Here is a 23,319-nt window from a genome sequence, read left to right as displayed (position 1 = left end):
CTACACGAGCACATCTCAACTCGTACGAGCTCGTCAATTCCTCCGCAAACGATAATCTCATCAACATGTCTCTTATGGTGACCCCACCAACTTTATTTCGCCAAGACACGACAACGTCACAAACTTGAGCTCACCAAGGTGTCATACGCTGCAATCTCGTATACAAAATTCGAGCTTGCCACTCTGTAGTTTGACAACCCCCGAGTTTGACGCTATCAAATCCGCAACACGGGCCTCGTTGATCTTGAATCCAAAATATCGATCTCGCTAGGCCCGAGGTCACCAACCTCGTACCAATCATCAATCTCGCAACAACAAACACGGCAAGCTCTGTATGCGAGATTTTAACCCGACCTCGATCTCAATATCGTCAAGTCCTGAGCTCGTCGTAATCAGTATCCCGACCAAACAGGCTTCTCGCCACCATAGGGCCATCTCGCCGAAAATCAAGTGCGCCCCATACGGCATCCACCTCACCATCTCGCCACTAAAAGTCCCAATATCTCCAAGCTTCAAATAGACTCCTTCGAACACATCACTCCGCATAACTCTCTAGGCATCTCGCTAGTACACCACAAGCAGCAACAAACTATCGGCGCCATCGAGTATACCGTCGCACGCCAGGAACTGGCGATCCATGGGGCCTAAGAGAGAGGCGAGACTAGGATGCGTCACGGTCCCAATCTCGAAGCGGTGGAGCACAATATGCGAGGTGGCTGGAGCAGACCTCTCCGCGGCGGTGCAGTGAGACCGAGACGCCTCACGGTATCAGCCAGGTCCGGTGGCACGATGCGGGTCCATCCGAAAGCGAGGAGGCGACGAAGGAGCAGATTTGGGCGAAGGCATCACGGCGGCGCGATGTGACCAGGACGCGTCACGGTCCTGGCCACGCACTGCAAGGCGCGACGACACTGCCCATCCAGCGGCGAGAAGGTGACTGGCTGGTTCAAGCGGCGGTGAGACGGCAAGATCGCAGCACGGCATGGCGGGACGGCGAGACCATAGCGGGGCGTGGCGTGGTCGGCGAGATCGCAGCACGACGGCCGGACAACGAGACCATGGTCCATGGGAGCCAAAAATCGAAAAAGTAAAGAGATAAGGGAGAGAGAAAAGAAGTTTACCTTGTGGAGGAGAAGAGATGAATAAGTAAAAAGAGAGTCAATGGAAACTTTAGGGGGACCAGCGCGCTGACTGAGGTAAAAAGGGAAACTTTAGTTTTGAAGCTATCTCTACATCCTGCGTCTCGGGAAACGTGCATAACACGCAAAACTCTCGTTTAAAACTCGACATGTCTCGGGAAACGTACGAAACGCACTATTCATCCCAGAATCTCCCGGATGTGTTGAAAAACGTGCGCAATGCACTATTCATCCCAGAACCTTCTAGAAGGGTTTCGAGCTCTTAGAATCTTCTGTTCCTTCAACAGGGCGGACCTAGAGACGCATAATTGAACCTGAAGAGCTCAAGCAAGCCATCGCTCATCGGACTTGGGGGGACCATTGTTGGATATGGGCTTCGCCCCCAACATTTTAGGAGGCCCAACAGAAGATTCTAAAGAAGTTTAGGGCCTAAAGTCATTGATCTGGCTCATTTGGCCGTAGGGGCAAAATCGTCATTTGCGTAAGAGACATAGGGAACCCTAGGTCAATGGCCCCCTATAAATACCAGATGTCATTGTCAGAGCTCTGGTTCCGAAATCTTGGCAATCAGAGAGAAAAGAGCATTTATTCTCGTATTAATTGCGCTTAGAGCTTTGATTGTATTTTTTGTAAACCCTTCTCTCGAATTCTAATAAAAGGACCAGATCTGATTCTTCTCCAATAAGATCCGTATTATTTATATTGTCGATTTCATACATCAACGTTTGCGTATAATGCGTTTCAGAACACCTCATGAGTAGAGTGTCTGAGACGCATCATAGCAAATCGGAGAGAAACCGGAAAGTGAGGAACGAACGGCTGCACAACGAGGCGAGAAGATTGTGGGATTGTCCGAAGCCTTTTTTCAAACCGGGTCGGGTCGGGTAGATCTTAGTCGGGTTTTTACCTCATTTGTTTCCAATGTTACGTTTCGTCCCTGAAGTTTTTAGTAGGCTTTTAATTTTTACACATTATATATTTTTTCTTTTGACCAATTAACTAAGCATGCAATTTTGTTATCGACAAAATATATCAGGTTTTTTTGTTTAATTCACAATATTTATGGTGTAAGTTTATTTTTTATTTTTTATTATTTTTTTTACAACAAGATCAGCTCATATAAGCCAATTAGATGGAAAATTGTTTACAAACAAAACATGATGTGGAGATGTACGCGCTTGGCGTGCCAAAGAATCCACTTTTACATTTGCATTTCGAGAAACATGAATCAAATTAAAAGAAGAAAACTCCTCCTTGTCAATCTTGATGTCGTCTTAGTATATTGCGAAGGCCGGCAAGTCGTGAAGGGAAGACACCATCTTCACCAAATCTAAAATGTCTGTAAAGAAAACCACCTTCCGCCATCCGGACAACCTCGTCGGGTTGTACAACCTGATTCTAAAAAAACATGAGCGTTTTTCGCTTTCCAAATATACCACATAAGCTAAGGGAAAGCCGCTACCTGTGAACCCATATTTTTAGAACCCAGAAAATGATCCACATTAGCAAACACACATTCTGTCAGAAATTGGTGTGGCCCCACCGGTACGTGAGCTAAAGCCCAGACCTGTCGGGCCGGAGGATACACAAAAATAGCATGATTGATAGTCTCCTCATCAGCCCCGCACCTTGCACATCCTACATCACAATCAAGTCCCCGTCGCCTCAAATTAAACGATACCAAAATACAACCCGTCAAAATCTGCCACATAAAATGCTTAAGTTTTGGGGGACAGTGAACCTGCCAAACCCAACAAGAAGAGGAGTAATCTCGGGATACCCTGATTTACTGAATATTTTCCAGTTTTTGTAAAATGCCAGCCTAAGTAATCTGCCTTCGGGAAACTACTTAAGGGTAAAGCCTCTATCAAGGCGACATCCACTCGATCAAAATGCTCATTGAACAGATCTCTTTGCCAAGTATTCGTTTGATGATCCATTAAATGAGTCAATTGGAGAGTTGAGTCCTTAAAAGGACCTTTACTTAAATCTGGTCTTGGGAATTGAGCCGGAATCCAAGGGATCAGTCCATATAGAAATTGAGTCCCCAGAGCCAACTCTTTTAATAAGCCCTTTGTTTACCAAATATCTAGCAGAAAATATATTTCTCCACCAATAGGAGGGAGAATTTGACCGTATCGATTCCATGGGATTTGAATTTCGGTAGTATATACTTTTAAAAACCCTCGCAAACAGTGAGTCCAGAACCTCAATCAACCGCCATAATTGTTTAGCCAACAACACCGTATTAAAATAATCAACATTCATAATTGTTTAGGGTTAAGTTTATTTACGTCTTCTAATACTGTAAGGAAATATTAAAAGGTTCAGAATATTATTTTTAATGATCAGTAATTCATTAAATTTAGAGTGAAAATTAAATAGTTGCTTAACCTAGTCAGTAACTATTGATTGGGTGGAGAATATGTAACTACTGAATAGGTTAAGCAACTTTGTAAAAAAATTCAAAGATTTGAGTGATCTCATCATATCACATATATAGATATACAATATTAAATATCATATCACATTTTTGTTGTTTTTTCATTTGAATATTATGTTGTTTGAATATACGTACTGACTTATTTAGTAACATATAATATTTATATGATTTCAAAAACATTAATTGTAAATGACTATATATATCATTTAGTAACTCTATTTAGCTGGCCTTGATAAGGATATACTAGGTATCAACCCGCACATAGTGCAGAATAAATTGATTCAAATAAAATATTATGAATACTATTATTATTTGAAATTTAAGATTCGTTTGTCTAAAACAAAATCTGTACGTAAAGTTTATTTTTCGTGTATTCAAGTTTGCGTTTATTTTGTGTAAAAATACATTTCATCTGTGAAATATTTAAACGTGAAAAAGAATTTCAATATGGTGGAGAAAGTTTTGATGTTTTTGATGTGTTTCTAAAATCAAATTCACATATTTTATGTTTCACATTGTTATCTATAATCACTATGCCATTAAATAGATAAAGCAATATTTTTTAGACTAATTGGTTTAATTCAAACTAATCCTAAGTCTAAAAATGCAATGAGAAAAATATATAAAAAGTGGTAAATAATCAAAAAGTGTAGTTCTAGTGAAAATTTATAGGGAAAAATGATTGTCTAGGGTTTTCAAAATATCATGTTAAGATTGTTGAGTCACATATATTTAAATAGCCATTTTAATTTTTAATTAGGAGACAAAGTTTTTGTTTTTCAAAAATTTAAATTGGTGAACATATTTAAATTTTTTTGTGAAATGTTATTTATTTTTAAGTTTATATTGTGGTAATTAATTTTTCATATACTTGAATAGTTATTGGATTTTTTTAAACCGGAGAATAAGCTTTGCGTTTCAAAAAGTGAAATAGGTGAATAAGTTTAAATTGTTTTTGGTATGTAATATAATTTTACGATTATTGTAATAATTTATTCAATTAATTTAATAAAATATAGTTGAATAGTCATCAGAATTTTTCAAAATAGCAGAATAACTTTAGCATTTCAAAAAATTAAATAAATAGTTTATAATTTTTTTGTGAAATGTAATTTACTTTTAATAGTTAAATAGGTTATGAAAGTGATTATTAAATATATTTTTGGATTCTAATAGTTTATTAAATCTTTCATTTTTAAAAACTAATAAAAAAACATTACCTCATATCCAATTGCAAATTTATGTAAATAATAATAAGAAGTAACGACATTTATTAAAAAATGTACAAGAGCTCTGTAAGCGCGACACCTCGGCTTTTTGGTGAGAGTGCTTATCTATTAATATATAGGGTATTTCAAACCATTCTGAAGAATTCATTATTTAGGGGGAGGTATTGGTTTAGGATTTAGAAAGAATTTTAATGACTTTATGTTCTTGCTGATTGTTAGAATCATAGAAAATTGAAAGTTAAAAATGAAGGATTCTAAGAGATTGTTTAGGAAGTTTTTTAAAATCTTGATGATATGTTTTTTCAAATCTTGTAAAATCTTTCTATTTGATGAAAGAGTTTTCATGACTTTTGTTATGAAGGAAATGATATAAAATCCTAAACCAATAACATAAAATTTGAATTCATTAACAATCCAAGATTCTTTTGTTTTACTTGAATAACATAAAACTTTTAATGACTTTATAAAACTCTTAATCCAATAACACTAGATTTTTCAAGATTTTAGATAACTTTTTACAAATCCACAACCAATAACACCAAATTTTTAAAGAGTTTTTAAAAGTCTTGATTGAATAACAACATATTTTACCTAACTTTTAAAGTCATTAAAATTCTTCCTAAATCCTAAACTAATACCTCCCCCTTATACATATTAAAATGGCCGACGCTTTTTGATCCGTTCGATGTAATGAAATGTCTGACGCTTCTCGACCCTTTGTCTTCATAAACAGTATAGCTCTTCCAATTTTTCAAATACAAACAAATAAAAAGGAATAATAATATTAAGAGTTAAAATAGAGCCAAAAAAAAAAAATAATCCAACTCACCAGAAAGATTGCTTGCTCAAACTAAGAAAATAGAACTGGAACAACACTTTAATACAGCGGTAGCTAGGTTGAAATAGAATACAAATTTTGTAAATTAAAACTCATTTATTGGCTTCATCAGCATTTCAAAATACATAGACGATCGACGTATTCTTTTGTTGGTTGCACCACTCAAACCATCGACTCTTTTAGTAACAACAACATATTGTAATTATTAATATATAAGAGGGTATAATTGTAATACTGGCAAATTCCCGACAGTAGCTCCTTCAAAACAAAGGTATATGTGGTGTCACTATTTCATCAAGCCACTCCAGATGGGATTTCAGTCGCAACGGCATGAAGAAGAAGAAAAGAAGATGAAGAAGGATTGAAAGACAAGTAAAGGCATATTTTTCGTCGTTGGTGGCTGCGACGGCGATTCACTTCTGAACAAGGCCATAATGTAATTTATGTACTTGTTTAAACTCGAAACAGGACAACCCCTCTTTTCCGGAAATGCCCCTCTTTTCAACAAACTAAACGACAACCCCTATTTTCCGGAAACGCCCAAATTCGAGGATCACTCAGCCGGATTAGAAATGATAGAAACTCGCCAAGGTGCAAGGAGCAACAAGGGAGATTTGATGGATTGAGGGGTCGCACAGCAGTTGCGGAAGGCTGCTGATATTCCCAACTCTAATCGCTGCTAGATATGACACACTAGTCCAACAAGAGGAGACTGTTACTTGGATATTACACACCAAGAAACAAAAAAATGTTCTAGACAAAGAACAAAAAGATAGACTCATAAAATAAAAAGGAAATTGATTGATCGATTCTCAAATGAGATTACATGAGTTTATATAGTGATAGGAAACTTGGTAACAAAGCCAAATATTGATTATTCTTGAAACTAAAAGATAATAAAGATAGTAAGTTGAATGAAGACCCAACTCTTGAAGTTTGCAATTCCAAGGTGTCCTTCCCAAGGTGAGTTGAACTCTAATTTCGTCACCCCTCTTTGACCACAAAATAAAGAGATTATTTTGGGCTTTCTTGGACTTGAATTAGGCTCAAAATGGACTGGACTTGGTAGACAACATCTCCAATAGAGTTTCCTATGCTCTCCTTTCCCATAATCTCTTGAATTAGCCTAATAAGTGCATCCTTGAACTTCTCTCTCTTTCACTCCTTGGTCCAATGCTGATGAGAAACAACATGTGCTGTATCATTTCTTCACTTTTGGCTTAGTAGAAATAACACATGGTTGCCATACATGATTATGGAAGCTCTTAAACCAGTTGGACCTAAAACTCTTCAAGTGAACAACTAGATTAACCTCCTTTGGCAAATGGAATGTATCACAAATAGTTGTTTGGCTGGAAGAATTGATCTTCAACTTTGTTCGTGCTGAACAAGGCTCAATAATCTTCTTAGATGGTCTCATGATCATATCATTTCCTCTGAGAGTGTTTTCCTTACAAAAGCTTCTGATTGATTAAAACCCAACTCTTGCAATTTCTGGTTTGCCTTTAGACGAGCTAAACCGATTACAATTTGTTGAATTAAATCATGTTTTAACTTTTAGCAAAAATCAAATAGAAGAAGAGACTTGGAGAATTACTTCAGGTAGATCAAATTGCACAGGAGAATTTTCTCATTAGCCATCAAAGTTAGACGCTCTCCAGTTCCAAAGACTCTCTCCTCTGGTTTACTTAACATCAAAGTTGGTGATGCAAATAGATCTTAAACATATGCATATTTTGGATCAAACTCATAAACGTTATTGCGAGAGAGAGGGAAGCAAAAAAAAGAAGTGAGATTCAATGCTGATCGAATTCATGTTTTGGGAGCTAATCTCGCTTATGTGGCGGTGAGGTCAACATATCCGAAATGGAGAGGCGTGCGGCTATGCTCTGGTCTTGGAAGATGTGACCAGGCTGAGTTCTTCTTGCAGAGCTTTCAGAACATTGCTGATGAGGACAACCATGTGAATGTTTCATTTTGGCTAACTTAGGCACGACCATCAGGTGGTCGAGTATTTTGTTCGGGGTAACGTTACTTTTATTGTTAGAAAGAAAAAAACAACTCATAGAAACCCGCTATATACAAAATTAATCATTTAATTCATATCCACTATGTTTTTTTTTTAAAGTTTGATTGCGAAGGCATAGAAAAAAAAACATTACTTTTCGTTTCATTTTATTTATTGTAAATTAAAACGATAATCACAAGTCTGATGCTAGAATTGTCTAAATACAAAGTTTGAATTGCTTAGCATTAGGAGACTAATAGCAACAACAACGTTCTAGGCCACCTTGGCTTACACAATCTCCGTTGTGGTATCCCTTTTTAGTACAGGCTGCGAAACATTCTCGTGACCAAAATATTAATCGTGACCCATACCCATGTCCTCTAATACACACAGCGATGCAATTATCCGAAACTTTGTTGATCTCTGCATCTACACAAAACCACCAAAAAAATATATTAAAATATGTATATGCATAGCCAGTGATAGAGATGGGCAACAAGTGCATTTGCACTGCACTATAATAAATATAAATGTATTTATAGGCTCAGAAATAATTTTCACAAAATATTTATATGTAATTAAGGTCCATTTTTCTAAAATTGAACAGAGAGTATAACAATTTTTCCGATTTTTACACCGACCTTGTGTATATGCAAGTATGTGATTGTATATTTGTATATATACTTACGTATAACATGTTTATATATTATTTAGAGTTTTGTATAGACTCTAAAAGTTATGATTATTAGCATATCACAATCACAAACACAAAAGATTTAAATATACATGAGGCAATAACAATATGGTTGGACAACTAAACTGTTAATATGATAATTTGAAAAATCACCAAAGCTTTTGTGATACCCATGATGATAATTATTATTTGTATAAATTTAACTGAATAAGATGATGCATCTTTTAGAGAGATCCCACTTATATAATTAATCTTAGTTTTGGAAATTTCATATTTCCCAATCTGCTTAATTTTGCTATTAAATGTTTTTCCAAAAAGTTGTTGACCTTTATTTTGTATTTTGAACATATCATTTGACTATATATATATATTTTTTTGTTGACTATATCTTTTGACTATATTAAATGAAAATATTAATATCAATGAATGATAGGAAAAGGATATATCTGACAAGTAAAAAATTTATATAAATTATTTTTACAGGTAAACTAGTACATTTATGTTTAACAAGATATGACACTTGTAAGATTGGTCAACAATAACTTATTGCATAACTAAATCGAATCAATATATTGACTTTGTAAGTTCTTATTGTTACAATACACACACAAAATATTTGATTAAGAACACATTAATATTATTTGTTATGTTATATGATTCCATTTATTATAATCAACATGATAATGTTTGTACTTCGGCCTCATAAGTCCAATTAGATAATGACCCACACTCTACAGCGTGGGGAAATATTTACATAAATTTAGATTTGTTTGTAACAAAATAGTAGAAAATTTATTTATTCTAAACATTTTATAAAATTATATATTTAATTTACTTAATTTCATACGCTGATTTCGACCCATAGTCGGTACTATATTTTAGTTTGGGTGCAATATCAAATTCGTTAATTATAAATTCGGTAAAGTGTAAAAAAAACCCAACAAAACATGTATTGAAATGAAAAGTAAATGCATATTTTTGGTCTCTGGTGGCTTCGACAGCGATTCACTTCTGAACAGGGCCATAATGTAATTTACTTACTTGTGTAAACTCGAAACATAACAAGTAGGAAAACAGAGCATTTGAAACTCTTTGACAAACTAAACGGCAACCCCTCTTTTCCTCTGAGAGTGTTTTCCTTACCAAAGCTTTTGACTGATTGAAACCCAACTCTTGCAATTTTCAGTTTGCTTTTAGACGAGCTAAACCGATTACAATTTGTTAAATTGAATCATGTTTTAACTTTAGCAGAGATCAATCAGAATAAGTGACTTGGAGAATTACCTCAGGTAGATCAAATTGCACAGGAGAATTTTCTCATTAGCCATCAAAGTTAGAAGCTCTCCAGTTCCAAAGACTCTCTCTTCTGGTTTACTTAACATCAAAGTTGGTGACGCAAATAGATCTTACCACAGATGCATATTTTGGATCAAACTCGTAAACGTTATTGCGAGAGAGAAGCAAAAAAAGAAGTGAGATTCAATGTTGATCGAATATTGGAGGATGTGACCATGCTGAGTTCTTCTTGCGGAGCTTTCAGAACATTGCTGATGAGGACAACCATGCGAATGTTTCATTTTGGCTAACTTAGGTACGACCATCAGGTGGTCGAGTATTTTGTTCGAGGTAACGTTACTTTTATTGTTAGAAAGAAAAAAACTACTCATAGAAACCCGCTATATACAAAATTAATCATTTAATTCATATCCATTATGTTTTTTTTAAAGTTTGATTGCGAAGGCATAGAAAAAAAACATTACTTTTCATTTCATTTTATTTATTGTAAATTAACACGATAATCATAAGTTCGATGCTAGAATTGTATAAATACATAGTATGAATTGCTTAGCAATAGGGGGCTAATAGCAACAACAACGTTCTAGGCCACCTTGGTCTACACAATCTCCGTTGTGGTATCCCTTTTTAGTACAGGCTGCCAAACATTCTCGTGACCAAAATATTAATCGTGACCCATACCCGTGTCCTCTAATACACACAGAGATGCAATTATCCGAAACTTTGTCGATCTCTGCATCTACACAAAACCACCAAAAAAATATATTAAAATATGTATATGCATAGCCGGTGATAGAGATGTGCAACAAGTGCATTTGCACTGGTACTATACTAAATATAAATGTATTTATAGGCTCAGAAATAATTTTCACAAAATGTTTATATGTAATTAAGGCCTATTTTCTAAAATTGAACAGAGAGTATAACAATTTTTGGGATTTTTACACCGACACTGTGTATATGCAAGTATGTGTATTGTATATTTGTATATATACTTACGTATAACATGTTTATATATTATTTAGAGCTTTGTATAGACTCCAAAAGTTATGATTATTAGCATATCACAATCACAAACACAAAAGATTTAAATATACTTGAGGCAATAACAGTATGGTTGGACAACGAAATTGCTAATATGACAATTTGAAAAATCACCAAAGCTTTTGTGATACCCATGATAATAATTTTTATTTGTATAAATTTAACTGAATAAGATGATGCTATCTTTTAGAGAGATTCCACTTATATAATTAATCTTAGTTTTGGTAATTTCATATTTCCCAATCTGCTTAATTTTGCTATTAAATGTTTTTCCAAAATGTTGTTGACCTTTATTTTGTATTTTGAACATATCTTTGACTATATCTTTTGACTATATTAAATGAAAATATTAATATCAATGAATGATAGGAATAGGATAGATCTGACAAGTACAAAATTTATATAAATTATTTTTACAGGTAAACTTGTACTTTTTTGTTTAACAAGATATGACACTTGTAAGTTTGGTCAACAGTAACTTATTGCATAACTAAATCGAATCAATATATTGACTTTGTAAGTTCTTATTGTTACATTACACACACAAAATATTTGATTAAGAACACATTAATATAATTTGTTATGTTATAAGATTCCATTTATTATAATCAACATGATAATGTTTGTACTTTGGCCTCATAAGTCAAATTAGATAGTGACCCATGCTCTACGGCGTGGGGAAATATTTATATTTATTTTGATTTGTTTGTAATAAAATAATAAAAATGTTATTTATTCTATATATTTTATAAAATTATATATTTAATTTACTTAATTTCATACTCTGATTTCGACCTGTAGTCGGTACTATATTTTGGTTTAGGTGCAATATCAAATTCATTAATTATAAATTTGGTANTAATATTATTTGTTATGTTATATGATTCCATTTATTATAATCAACATGATAATGTTTGTACTTCGGCCTCATAAGTCCAATTAGATAATGACCCACACTCTACAGCGTGGGGAAATATTTACATAAATTTAGATTTGTTTGTAACAAAATAGTAGAAAATTTATTTATTCTAAACATTTTATAAAATTATATATTTAATTTACTTAATTTCATACGCTGATTTCGACCCATAGTCGGTACTATATTTTAGTTTGGGTGCAATATCAAATTCGTTAATTATAAATTCGGTAAAGTGTAAAAAAACCCAACAAAACATGTATTGAAATGAAAAGTAAATGCATATTTTTGGTCTCTGGTGGCTTCGACAGCGATTCACTTCTGAACAGGGCCATAATGTAATTTACTTACTTGTGTAAACTCGAAACATAACAAGTAGGAAAACAGAGCATTTAAAACTCTTCGACAAACTAAACGACAACCCCTCTTTTCCTCTGAGAGTGTTTTCCTTACCAAAGCTTCTGACTGATTAAAACCCAACTCTTGCAATTTCCGGTTTGCCTTTCGACGAGCTAAATTGATTACAATTTGTTGAATTGAATCATGTTTTAACTTTTAGCAGAGATCAATCAGAAGAAAGGACTCGGAGAATTACCTCAGGTAGATCAAATTGCACAGGATAATTTTTTCATTAGCCATCAAAGTTAGAAGCTCTCCAGTTCCAAAGACTCTCTCCTCTGGTTTACTTAACATCAAAGTTGGTGATGCAAATAGTATAGAACCCACAAGAACTCTTAAAGAAATATCTCTTCTTATTAATCTCTCTCTCTCAAGGTAAAAATAACTCAAAACCTTACAACCTAAAGCAATACCACAACTCGGTATATATGCTTTTCCTCAAGGCTCATAGAAATAGAAACAATTACACAAATGGAAGTTTAACAAAACTCGATAACTTCCTATTCTCTTAAGATACATATATTTAGATTGCTCCTAAATATACTTAGCTTGAGCCCCAATCTACTTCAAGATTACAACATTTTCTCCCTTAAGCTTGAAGTTATCATCTCCCACATCTTGAACTCCAATGAGATCTCTCATCTCTTTAAATTTGATTCTTTCAATCGCCTTAGTTAGAATATCTACTTTCTGCTCATTACCAGGAACATGCTCAACCTCTACTCGCTCATTTTCAACACATTATCTTATAAAATGATACCTATTATGAATGTGCTTACTACGTCCATGGAAGACTGGATTCTTGGTGAGTGCAATCGCAAATTTATTATCAACTCGTATGGTCACCTTCCTCCTTGACTCTCCAACAGCTTCACCTTGAAGATCTTGAAGCCAGATTGCTTGTTTGGCAGCTTCTGTAGCAGCCATGAATTCAGCCTCACAAGAGGATAACGCTACTGTTTCTTGCTTTTGTGAACACCAAGTAATTGGACAGCCTTCAAGGTAGAATATATGCCCAGTTGTACTCTTCCCATCGTCTATGTCAACATTGTGTGAACTGTCACTATATCCTACCAAACCTTTCTCAACCGATTTCTTATAGAAGAGTCCAAGAGAAACTGTTCCAAGTAGGTACCTTAAGACTTGCTTCAATGCCGCTCCGTGTGACTCTTTGGGATCTTGCATGTATATGCTTAATACTCCAACACTATAAGATAAGTCTGGTCATGTGTGTAGCAGATACCAAAGGCAGCCAATAGTCTTTCTATATCCGTTCTCTTCTATCCCTTTCTCCTTTTGTGATTTAGATAGTTTTAGGTTGAGCTCCATTGGCACTTGTGTTGAGTTGCAGCCGTACATTCCTGTATCACACAATATCTTGTGTGCATATCTCTCTTGCTTCAAACTGATCCCACTTTCTTGTTGATATACTTCAATCCCAAGATAATAGGTGAGCCTTCCTAGATCACTTATCTCAAATTTGATTGCCATTTCTTCTTTGAATTCACCAATCGATCTCAATGAAGAACCCGTCACCAGCAAGTCATCGACGTATATGGCTACAATGAGAAGATTTTCTTTGTCGTTTCTTTGATACACATATGGTTCATTCGAGCATCGATGAAAGTTCAATTCCTTGAGTATGTAGTTGAGCTTAGCATTCCAGGCTCTCGGAGCTTGCTTTAACCCGTAAAGAGTTTTTCTCAACCTATAGACTTTATGCTCACTTCCGCAAACCATGAAACCTTCAGGCCGACTAACATAGACGTCTTCCTTTAATTCACCGTGCAAGAATGCGGTTTTGACATCGAGATGATGAATTTGCCAACCTCTTGAAGCCGCTAGAGCAATGATGAAGTGAATGGTTTCCATACAAGCTACCGGAGAGAACACTTCGTCATAATCAATGCCATGTTTTTGAACATAACCTTTAGCTACTAATCGCACTTTATGCTTGTTGACACTTCCATCAGAGTTGCGTTTGATCTTGAAGACCCATTTAAGACCAATTGGCGTAACACCTTGTGGAAGGTCAACTTAACTCCATGTTTGGTTCCTCTCAATAGACGAAAGCTCATCTTCACACGCATGTATCCAAATTCTGTGTTCATTAGCCTCGCCAAAATCCCAAGGTTCGTCATTAACCACGGTCAAAAGTCTCTCACATTCTGTCTCAGCAACCATAATATAATCATTTGTCCATGCAGGTTTCATTCGAGGTCTTGTACTTCTTCGCAGTGGGAACGATATCACCCAAATCTTCTACTTCTTCTGTGTCTTCCTCATTTTCATCTTCGCTAGCGCGTTCTTCTTCTAGAACATCATCACCTTCTCGATTTTCACCGTCAATTTCTTCTACTTCAGAAGTAACAATTTCTCTCTCGTTACTACCAGTTTTTCCTGCAATGATGAAAGTTCCAGATTCCTTGATGTGTTCTTCTTCCTTATCTTTCCAGAACCAGCTCTTGTTTTCATCAAAGATTACATCACGAGAGACAAATATCTTCTTAGTTGCGGGAGATCAAGGAGACGATAGGCTTTTGAACCAGGCTATGTTCCTAAATGCACCAAGATTCTCGACCTGTCATCGAGCTTCTTTCTTCCAACTGCTTCGGTACTCACATAGCTCAAACACCCAAAGACTCTTAGGTGTTCAACATTTGGCTTCTTCTCTCTAAGCAGCTCGTACGGAGTCGTACCAATAGCTGATCTTGTCCAACTCTATTTATCAAGTAAGTATAGTGCCTCACAGCTTCACCCCATAAATAGTTAGGTAGACTCATGTGTTTTAAGATGCTTATAGTCATCTCCATAAGTGTTCTATTTCGCCTTTCAACTACACTGTTATGTTGTGGAGAATATGGTGCGGTCAGATGCCTTTTGATTCCAGTCTCATCACAGAACCTCTGAAACTCATGAGATGTAAACTCTCCACCTCTATCAGTCCTAAAGGTCTTGACCACAGCTCCAGTTTCTTGCTCAACAATCCTCTTAAATTCTTTAAACTTGTCTAAGGCTTTGCTCTTCTCTCTCAAGAGGATAGTCCACATGTATCGTGAGTAGTCATCAATGATCACAAATACATACCTTTTATGAGATGGAGTTGATGGTGAGATAGGACCACACAGGTCTCCATGAATGAGTTCGAGAGCCTTAGAAGCTCGATACTGAGTTGATTGTGGAAAAGATTGTCTTGCTTGCTTGCCAAGAAGACAGGACGCACACGTCTCCCTTTCGACTGCAATCCTTGGTATGCCAAACACTAGTTCTTTGTTGATCATCGTCTTTATTGTCTCAACATTAATGTGACCCAAATGCGCATGCCATTTAGTTGATTCAGTCGAAGAATATCACTGCAGACACTTGAGATTGTTAACCTCTAGAGCAACTTTGTACAACCGATTCCTTGATCTGGAAGTCTCTATTAGTAAACCACCCAGTCGATCATAGATTCTCAATCTATTCTCCTTCATTCGCACCTCACAACCTACTTCAAGATTACAACAAATAGATCTTACCACATATGCATATTTTGGATCAAACTCGTAAACGTTATTGCGAGAGAGAAGCAAAAAAAAGAAGTGAGATTCAATGCTGATCGAATTCATGTTTTGGGAGCTAATCTCGCTTATGTGGCGGTGAGGTCGGCATATCCGAAATGGAGAGGCGTGAGGCTATGCTCTGGTCTTGGAGGATGTGACCAGGCTGAGTTCTTCTTGCGGAGCTTTCAGAACATTGTTGATGAGGACAGCCATGCGAATGTTTCATTTTTGCTAACTTAGCCACGACCATCAAGTGGTCGAGTGTTTTGTTCGAGGTAACGTTACTTTTATTGTTAGAAAAAAAAACAACTCATAGAAACCCGCTATATACAAAATTAATCATATAATTCATATCCACTATGTTTTTTAAAAAAAAGTTTGATTGCAAAGGCATAGAAAAAAAAACATTACTTTTTATTTTATTTTATTTATTGTAAATTAACACGATAATCATAAGTCCGATGCTAGAACTGTATAAATACAACGTTTGAATTGCTTAGCATTAGGGGACTAATAGCAACAACATTCAGCTACCATCCCTTGGCTTATACAATTTCCGTTGTGGTATCCCCTTTTAGTACAGTCTGCGAAACATTCTCTGTGACCCATATATTACTCGTGACCAATACCCATGTCCTTTAGTACACACACGAATGCAATTATCCGGAACTTTGTTGATCTGTGCATCTACACAAAACCACCAAAAATATATATTAAAATATGTATATGCATGGCCGGTGATAGACATGTGCAACAAGTGCATTTGCACTGGGCTATACTAAATTTACATATATTTTAAGGTTCATAAATAATTTTGGAAAAAATTTCTATGTAATTAAGGCCCATTTTTCAAAAATTGAACAGAGAATACACCGGCCTTGTGTATATGCAAGTATGTGTATTATATATTTGTATATATAATTACGTATAACATGTCCATACATTATTTAGAGTTTTGTATAGACTCCAAAAATTATGATTATTAGAATATCACAATCATAAACACAAAAGATTTAAATATACCTGAGGCAAAAACAATGTGGTTGGACATCGAAACTGCTAATATGACAAGTTGAAAAATCACCAAAGCTTTTGTGATACCCATGATGATATTAATTTTTTTGTATAAATTTAACTGAATAAGATTATGCTAGTCTTTTAGAGAGATTCCACTTATTAATTATTATGTTATTGGTTCATGATTTCATACACTTTCTTTACAAAATAAAGTCATGGAAAATATCACAAAATACAAAGTTTTTTTTGAAGCATTTTACAAGATTTTAGAAAACTATTCAACAAAACTATAAATTACTATCTAGCAATCCTTAAAAATCTTTCACATATTCACTTTTGATGCTTTTGTTGAAGTCTTCAAAATTATTTATAAATTAGAATCCACTAACAATAACTTATTGCATACCTCATTCGAATCAATATATTGACTTTGTAAGTTCTTATTGGTACATTACAAGCACAAAATATTTGATTAGGAACACACATTAATATAATTTTTTATGTTATATGATTCCATTTATTATAATCAACACGATAATGTTTGTATTTTGGCGTCATAAGTCCAATTAGTGCTAGAAGAGTATAAGACCATCTCCAAAAAATATGGGATTGTTAATGAATTCAATAGTATTTTTCTTTGTATTTTGTGTTATTCAATTAAAACAAAAGAATCTAGGATTGTTGATGAATTTAATTATTATTTTATTGGTTCATGATTTTATACACTTTTTTTTACAAAATAAAGTCATGGAAAGTATCACAAAAATATAGAGATTGTTGGGAGCATTTTACAAGATTTTAGAAAACCAATTAACAAAACTATATAATACTTTATAGCAATCCTTAAAAATCTTTATAATTTCTTTAAATAAATCATTAAAAATCTTTTACTTATTCATTTTTGGTGATCTTGTTGAAGTCTTCAAAAAAATTTTTTGATAAATTAGAAGAGAATCCAATAACACCCTCTTAATTAATAATATCTCATAGCAGTGGTACAATTTACTAATAAGGTATATTTCGATTCAAAATTCTTTAAGATAAAGCGGTAATACTGATCATTGAGTAAGAGAGTTTTATTTCACTTTTCCGATAAATATTTAAATTTAATTTGTTTGTAGATCAACTGGAAAAGTAATAGAAAATACTAAGAGTATTTATTATTTAAATTTGAGCAGTAAACTAATATCTTTTAAATTTGTTAGATGGAAAAATTAACCACCATAACGCAAATATTTTGTACTTATTTTGAACTAATTTCTTTATGTAGTTTTGAATTAAAATTTAAGTAAACGTATAAACCGTCACAAGAATTACTAAATGGTAGAATATAAATTTAGATTCTTTATGTAAATGGATATACCTTCAATACAAATGTTAAGTACGGATCTATTTTTTCGAAAACGTTAAAGAAAAATCGTGGATCCAATGAAAAAGGCTGAAAAGTATATTTAATATAAGTAATAAAATAGTACCGTTAAAAACCTGTTAGATGAGAAAATTAAAACCATAAATTATGCGCACCATAATTCAAAATCTTCCATAACTATTTTAAAATAAATTGCCTTAATATGTTTTTTCTTCCTACTTAAAAATAAACACTTTCATTATTTTGTTAATGATTTTATATCCATAAATTTATTAAACTTTCACATCTGAGAAAACTTGACCACAAAAATAAAGGGTATAATTCCCAAAGTAATAAAAGAATGAGGGGGCAAGTCGGTGAACAAAAAAAAGCCCGGTACTCTTTATAAAAAAAGTTGGGCCGTCAATGTCGAACTCGAAACTCGTTAATCAAACTCGTTCTGATCTTTCTTTGTTTATATATCATCAAACTTAACGATCCAATCAAAATCCATTCATCATCTGTTTTACACATCATCATCATCTTCTTCTTCCTCTCGCCCCACCTCTGAAAGCGAAACCCTATTTTTCATTTTTTTTTCATAAAATCCGAAGAAAAAAATCCCTAAATACTGTCAGCGCTACTTCCCCAAACCCAAAATCCGACGTATTAACCTTTTTTTTTTTTTTTTCTTCTGAAGTCTCTTCTCGGGTTCGGGTGTGATGGGTGCGAGCCGGAAATTACAAGGCGAGATAGATCGGGTTCTTAAGAAGGTTCAAGAAGGTGTTGATGTTTTCGACAGCATCTGGAACAAGGTAACGTTTCCTCTCTTTTCTTCAATTTTATTGATTGTTTTGTTTGGTTCTCAATTGTTTACATCGATAATGCAGGAAGATGTATAGAATTGAACTTTTTAGATTCGCGTGTTTTAGGAACTGTGTTAGTACCATTTCAGCGTGTTAATATAGAACTGAGTTTGATGATATCACTGTATGTAGTAGAAGATTAGGGATTGCGATTGTTGCTTTATGCATTGGGCCCTTGATCGAATTTGATTTGATTTGTTTTTTGTTTATTTAATAAACAATTTGTTTGTTTGTTTTGTGAGGTAAATTTTCCCAGTGGAACTCAATATCGAGCTCCGTTTGTTTTTTATGCAGTGGAATGTGAGCAGAATGTTTGTTTTCGAAGCAGAAAAGTTTTTTACTGGACAGAGGAAAAAAAACACGGACTTTTTTGGTGTTTCAGGTATATGATACAGACAATGTCAACCAAAAGGAAAAGTTTGAGGCGGACTTGAAGAAGGAAATCAAGAAGTTGCAGCGCTACAGAGACCAGATCAAGACTTGGATTCAGTCTAGTGAGATCAAAGATAAAAAAGTCAGTCTTCTTCTTCATCTTCTACCCCCCTTTTTTTGTTAATTGACTCATGAGGCGACATGACTCCCTTTTGTTCTCTTAAATTGCATCTGCAAACCATAATCTGTGGCTTTGTTTAGTTATCCCTCTTGTCTAAAATTCATTGTGGTGATTTCAATATTATCATTTTATAACTAAACCTAACATCTTAAAAGAAAAAGTCTGATCTTTGTTCATTTGAGTAAAGGTTCTTTGCACCGGTGGTTTCATATAGGCTGAATGAATCTTAATACCCATTTGTTTTATTAGACTGAAACTGAGGAGAATGTCTGTCATTTGACTTTTAGGTCAGTGCGTCATATGAGCAATCTCTGGTTGACGCTCGGAAGCTTATTGAGAAAGAGATGGAGAGGTTTAAAATTTGTGAGAAAGAGACTAAGACAAAAGCCTTCTCCAAGGAAGGACTGGGTCAGCAACCTAAAACTGTATGAATTTTTCTCCACTTTTTCGCTGCATTATTTACATTTTCCCATAACTAATTATATAAAATTGAAGTGTTCGAACTCCAAATAATTGCTAGGGAAGATCTGTTTAGTCTTTGCCTCTACTGTTCATGTGAATCTGATTAAGGAAATTTGTCATGCATTGTTCAGACTGCCAATTATATAGCAAAATACTTGCGGTCAACTTTTTATACAAGCAGTGTAGTGGAAGCTTTTTTTTGCTCATGTTTATGTGAGATGTTGGACAAGGAAGTATCAATGAAAATTTTTCTAGATATAAACAATATTTTTCTTCTAACACAGCATTAGGTTTCTAGCAAAACATTCTGGTTTTGTGAAATCTTTTGGGAATTCCTGGGTGGTTATATATATTAGTGAAAACTCTTTGTGGCATTCAGGCTACTGATTTGTCAGCTTCATGTTTTATAGGATCCAAAAGAAAAAGCAAAGTCAGAGACAAGGGATTGGTTGAACAATGTGGTAAGTTGTTTTGGCGTGTTCGTGCCTTTTTTATTGAATCTTGAACCCTTCCTTGACAGAAACGTCAAAGAAGAGTAATGTTAATGGTGTTTTTGAAATATGGTTGATACTTGATATGCCAGGGACTCTAGGTAGTTTGGTCCTTGTGGATCATCTTCAATCAGTGCTGTAGCTGATCGTTACTTATTTTCTTGCTTTTGATAGGTGAGTGAACTTGAGTCGCAGATTGATAGCTTTGAAGCTGAGTTGGAAGGACTATCTGTCAAAAAAGGAAAGACAAGACCACCCAGATTGGTAAGATCTGAAAAATATGCATTGGTATGCAAATGCTGTAATTTCTGTTCTCGTGGTGAATCATGTCATTTGGCTTGTTTTCCTCTTTCAGACTCATCTTGAGACATCTATTACAAGGCACAAGGATCACATAATAAAGTTGGAACTGATCTTGAGGCTTCTGGACAATGATGAATTAAGTCCAGAACAAGTAAATGACGTCAAAGATTTTCTGGACGATTATGTGGAACGAAATCAGGTCTGTTATATCTATAACCTGGAATATTTGCATGTATGCTGATATTATCTTTGATTGTGTTTAACTTTCCTTTATCTAGGATGATTTTGACGAATTCAGTGATGTCGATGAGCTCTATAGCACGTTGCCACTAGATGAGGTAGAGGGTCTTGAAGATCTAGTTACTGCTGGCCCCCTTGTAAAGGTGATTTTTTTTGCAATATCTCTATTTGCATAATTTCACCTCTCTATGGAAACAGGAAATGCTGTATCTGTCTGGCGAAAAGAGTGCAGAAATTCAGGAATCTATTTGGTGTTCATGACATTTTCTCTGTAACTACCAATCATCTAGCGATAGATTAAGAACTAACATGACTTACATGTTTCAGGGTACTCCTTTGAGCATGAAGAGTTCTTTGGCAGCGACAGCATCTCAAGTTCGGGTAAGTATTCGTATATCTCTTTGCTTGAATTATTGTTATTATTATTTTTTTTATAATAAGTTTCTCTATTATTGCGTTGTTTCAGAGCATAAGTTTGCCAACTCATCATCAGAGTACTTCTCAAGATAAAACAGAGGATACGTCTTTACCAGATAGCAACGCTGAGACGGTTCCGAGAACCCCTCCCCCAAAGAATGGCGCAGGCCTTCACTCAGCACCATCAACACCTGCTGGGGGACGTCCAAGTTTGAACGTGCCTGCTAGTAATGTTCCAAATGCATCAGTTCCCTTGTCAACTTCTATTCCTGCTCAAATTTCCACAGAAAGCATGGGAAGTTTGTCTCCTGTGGCTGCCAAGGAAGAAGACGCAACAACCTTGCTTTCTCGTAAACCACCCTCATCTGTTGCTGATGCTACATTAAGGGGCATTGGGAGAGTTAGTATCCCCAACCAGCCCCAACCAAGCCAGCCTCCGTCTCCAATTCCAGCTAACGGGTCTCGCATTAGTGCAACTTCAGCTGCTGAGGTTGCAAAGAGAAATATAATGGGAGTTGAGAGCAACATCCAACCTCTAACTTCTCCACTGAGCAAAATGGTATTGCCACCAACTGTGAAGGTTAATGAGGGAACTGTCTCTGATAGTAACCCTGGTGATGTTGCGGCTAGTATTGGTAGAGCTTTTTCACCATCTATTGTATCTGGTTCGCAGTGGAGGCCTGGTAGTCCCTTTCAGAATCAGAATGAAACGGTGCGTGTATTTAAGTTGGTACTTGGTTTCTCTCGTATTCTGGAATATATATGAGAAACAACTTCTGATTCTTTTAATGTGGGACCCGTTAATGTGGAACTCTGTGTAGAATTGGGTTTACACTCTAACATAATCCTAAGATGTATGCCTAGGGCTATACATCCCTTGTGCTTGGTTAAGGTTTACTGTTATGTTGTTTGTTAGTTTCTACTGTCTTCTTTTTCTCTATTAAGTACGCAAATGTTTTTGGCTTTTAGGTCCGTGGGAGAACTGAAATAGCACCCGATCAAAGAGAGAAATTTTTACAGAGGTTACAGCAAGTACAGCAAGGCCATGGTAACCTCTTAGGCATGCCTTCTCTATCTGGAGGAAACGAGAAGCAGTTTTCTTCACAACAGCAAAATCCTCTCTTACAGCAGGTAGCATATTTTGTTTGTATGTTGTGTACTTACCAGGGCTTGAGCACGTTCATTTTGAATTGTATGGAATAATCACATGCTTAATAGTACTCAAAACATTTCCATCATGATAAGAAATTATCTTTTCTAATCTGTTTGTCAGAGCTCTGCCATCTCTCCTCATGGAAGCTTGGGAATCGGAGTTCAGGCACCAGGTTTTAATGTCATGAACTCTGCCTCCTTACAGCAGCAGTCAAATGTAATGACTCAACAATTGGGTCCCCAGTCTTCTGTTGCAGGTAAATTCACCGTTTGAAATATGGTATGACTGTGTATAGACACTACTTCAGGTTTTAGAAGTTATCTTACACAGTAACATAAGATTTATATTATTGATAGTCATTCTATTGTGAAGTTAAACCACTTTGTGAACGAGTTCTACACATGGCAGTTATCTTATTGTTGTGAGATTCGAGTATTGATAGTACAGATGAAAAATATTCGCAATATAAGGGACCTGTTCTTGATGTTTGTACAGATGTAGACCATCCCAGAAATGATGATCAACCGCAGCAAAACTTACCTGATGATTCAACTTCCATAACAGCATCAAAAACAATTCCAAATGAGGATGATTCTAAAGTTCTATTTGATACCCCGGTATGCATTATATCTGTGCTCACCTTTACTAGTCGTTAGTATCTCTTTGACATATATGATATATATGCTTTCCATCAGATAGTTTTTTAACAAAAATTTAAGTGAGTGTTTTGCTGGTGTCATTCCTTCACTTAAACTTCACATATGCTATTCAATAGTCAATGTAGTTATGAGATACATATGATACTAGCTGTATTCTAGTTAACCAAGCAAATAATTAAGTATGGCCTCTTATCCTACCTACTTTGTTTTTTTTTTCTCTGTTTTATCTTCAGTCGGGAATGCCCAGCTACATGTTGGATCC

At 35.1% G+C, this 23,319-nt stretch overlaps 1 protein-coding gene across 1 annotated transcript in view; it reads left to right on the top strand.

Moving 5' to 3' along the window:
• LOC104709210 (general negative regulator of transcription subunit 3-like) overlaps positions 18,416 to 23,319 on the top strand; it is a 6,740-nt gene continuing 1,836 nt past the window's right edge. Inside the window, exons 1-14 of the mRNA XM_010425860.2 lie at positions 18,416 to 18,728; positions 19,074 to 19,079; positions 19,162 to 19,293; positions 19,620 to 19,757; positions 20,205 to 20,255; positions 20,460 to 20,549; positions 20,641 to 20,787; positions 20,867 to 20,971; positions 21,156 to 21,209; positions 21,295 to 21,957; positions 22,215 to 22,376; positions 22,519 to 22,654; positions 22,894 to 23,015; positions 23,291 to 23,314. Of these exons, the coding sequence (XP_010424162.1) occupies positions 18,636 to 18,728; positions 19,074 to 19,079; positions 19,162 to 19,293; positions 19,620 to 19,757; positions 20,205 to 20,255; positions 20,460 to 20,549; positions 20,641 to 20,787; positions 20,867 to 20,971; positions 21,156 to 21,209; positions 21,295 to 21,957; positions 22,215 to 22,376; positions 22,519 to 22,654; positions 22,894 to 23,015; positions 23,291 to 23,314 (1,923 nt within the window). The 5' untranslated portion in view covers positions 18,416 to 18,635. The remainder of the gene's footprint in view (positions 18,729 to 19,073; positions 19,080 to 19,161; positions 19,294 to 19,619; positions 19,758 to 20,204; positions 20,256 to 20,459; positions 20,550 to 20,640; positions 20,788 to 20,866; positions 20,972 to 21,155; positions 21,210 to 21,294; positions 21,958 to 22,214; positions 22,377 to 22,518; positions 22,655 to 22,893; positions 23,016 to 23,290; positions 23,315 to 23,319) is intronic.

This window comes from Camelina sativa, chromosome 8 (genome assembly GCF_000633955.1).
Source record: "Camelina sativa cultivar DH55 chromosome 8, Cs, whole genome shotgun sequence".
NCBI lineage: Eukaryota > Viridiplantae > Streptophyta > Magnoliopsida > Brassicales > Brassicaceae > Camelina > Camelina sativa.
This window is presented reverse-complemented; position numbering and strand designations above follow the sequence as displayed.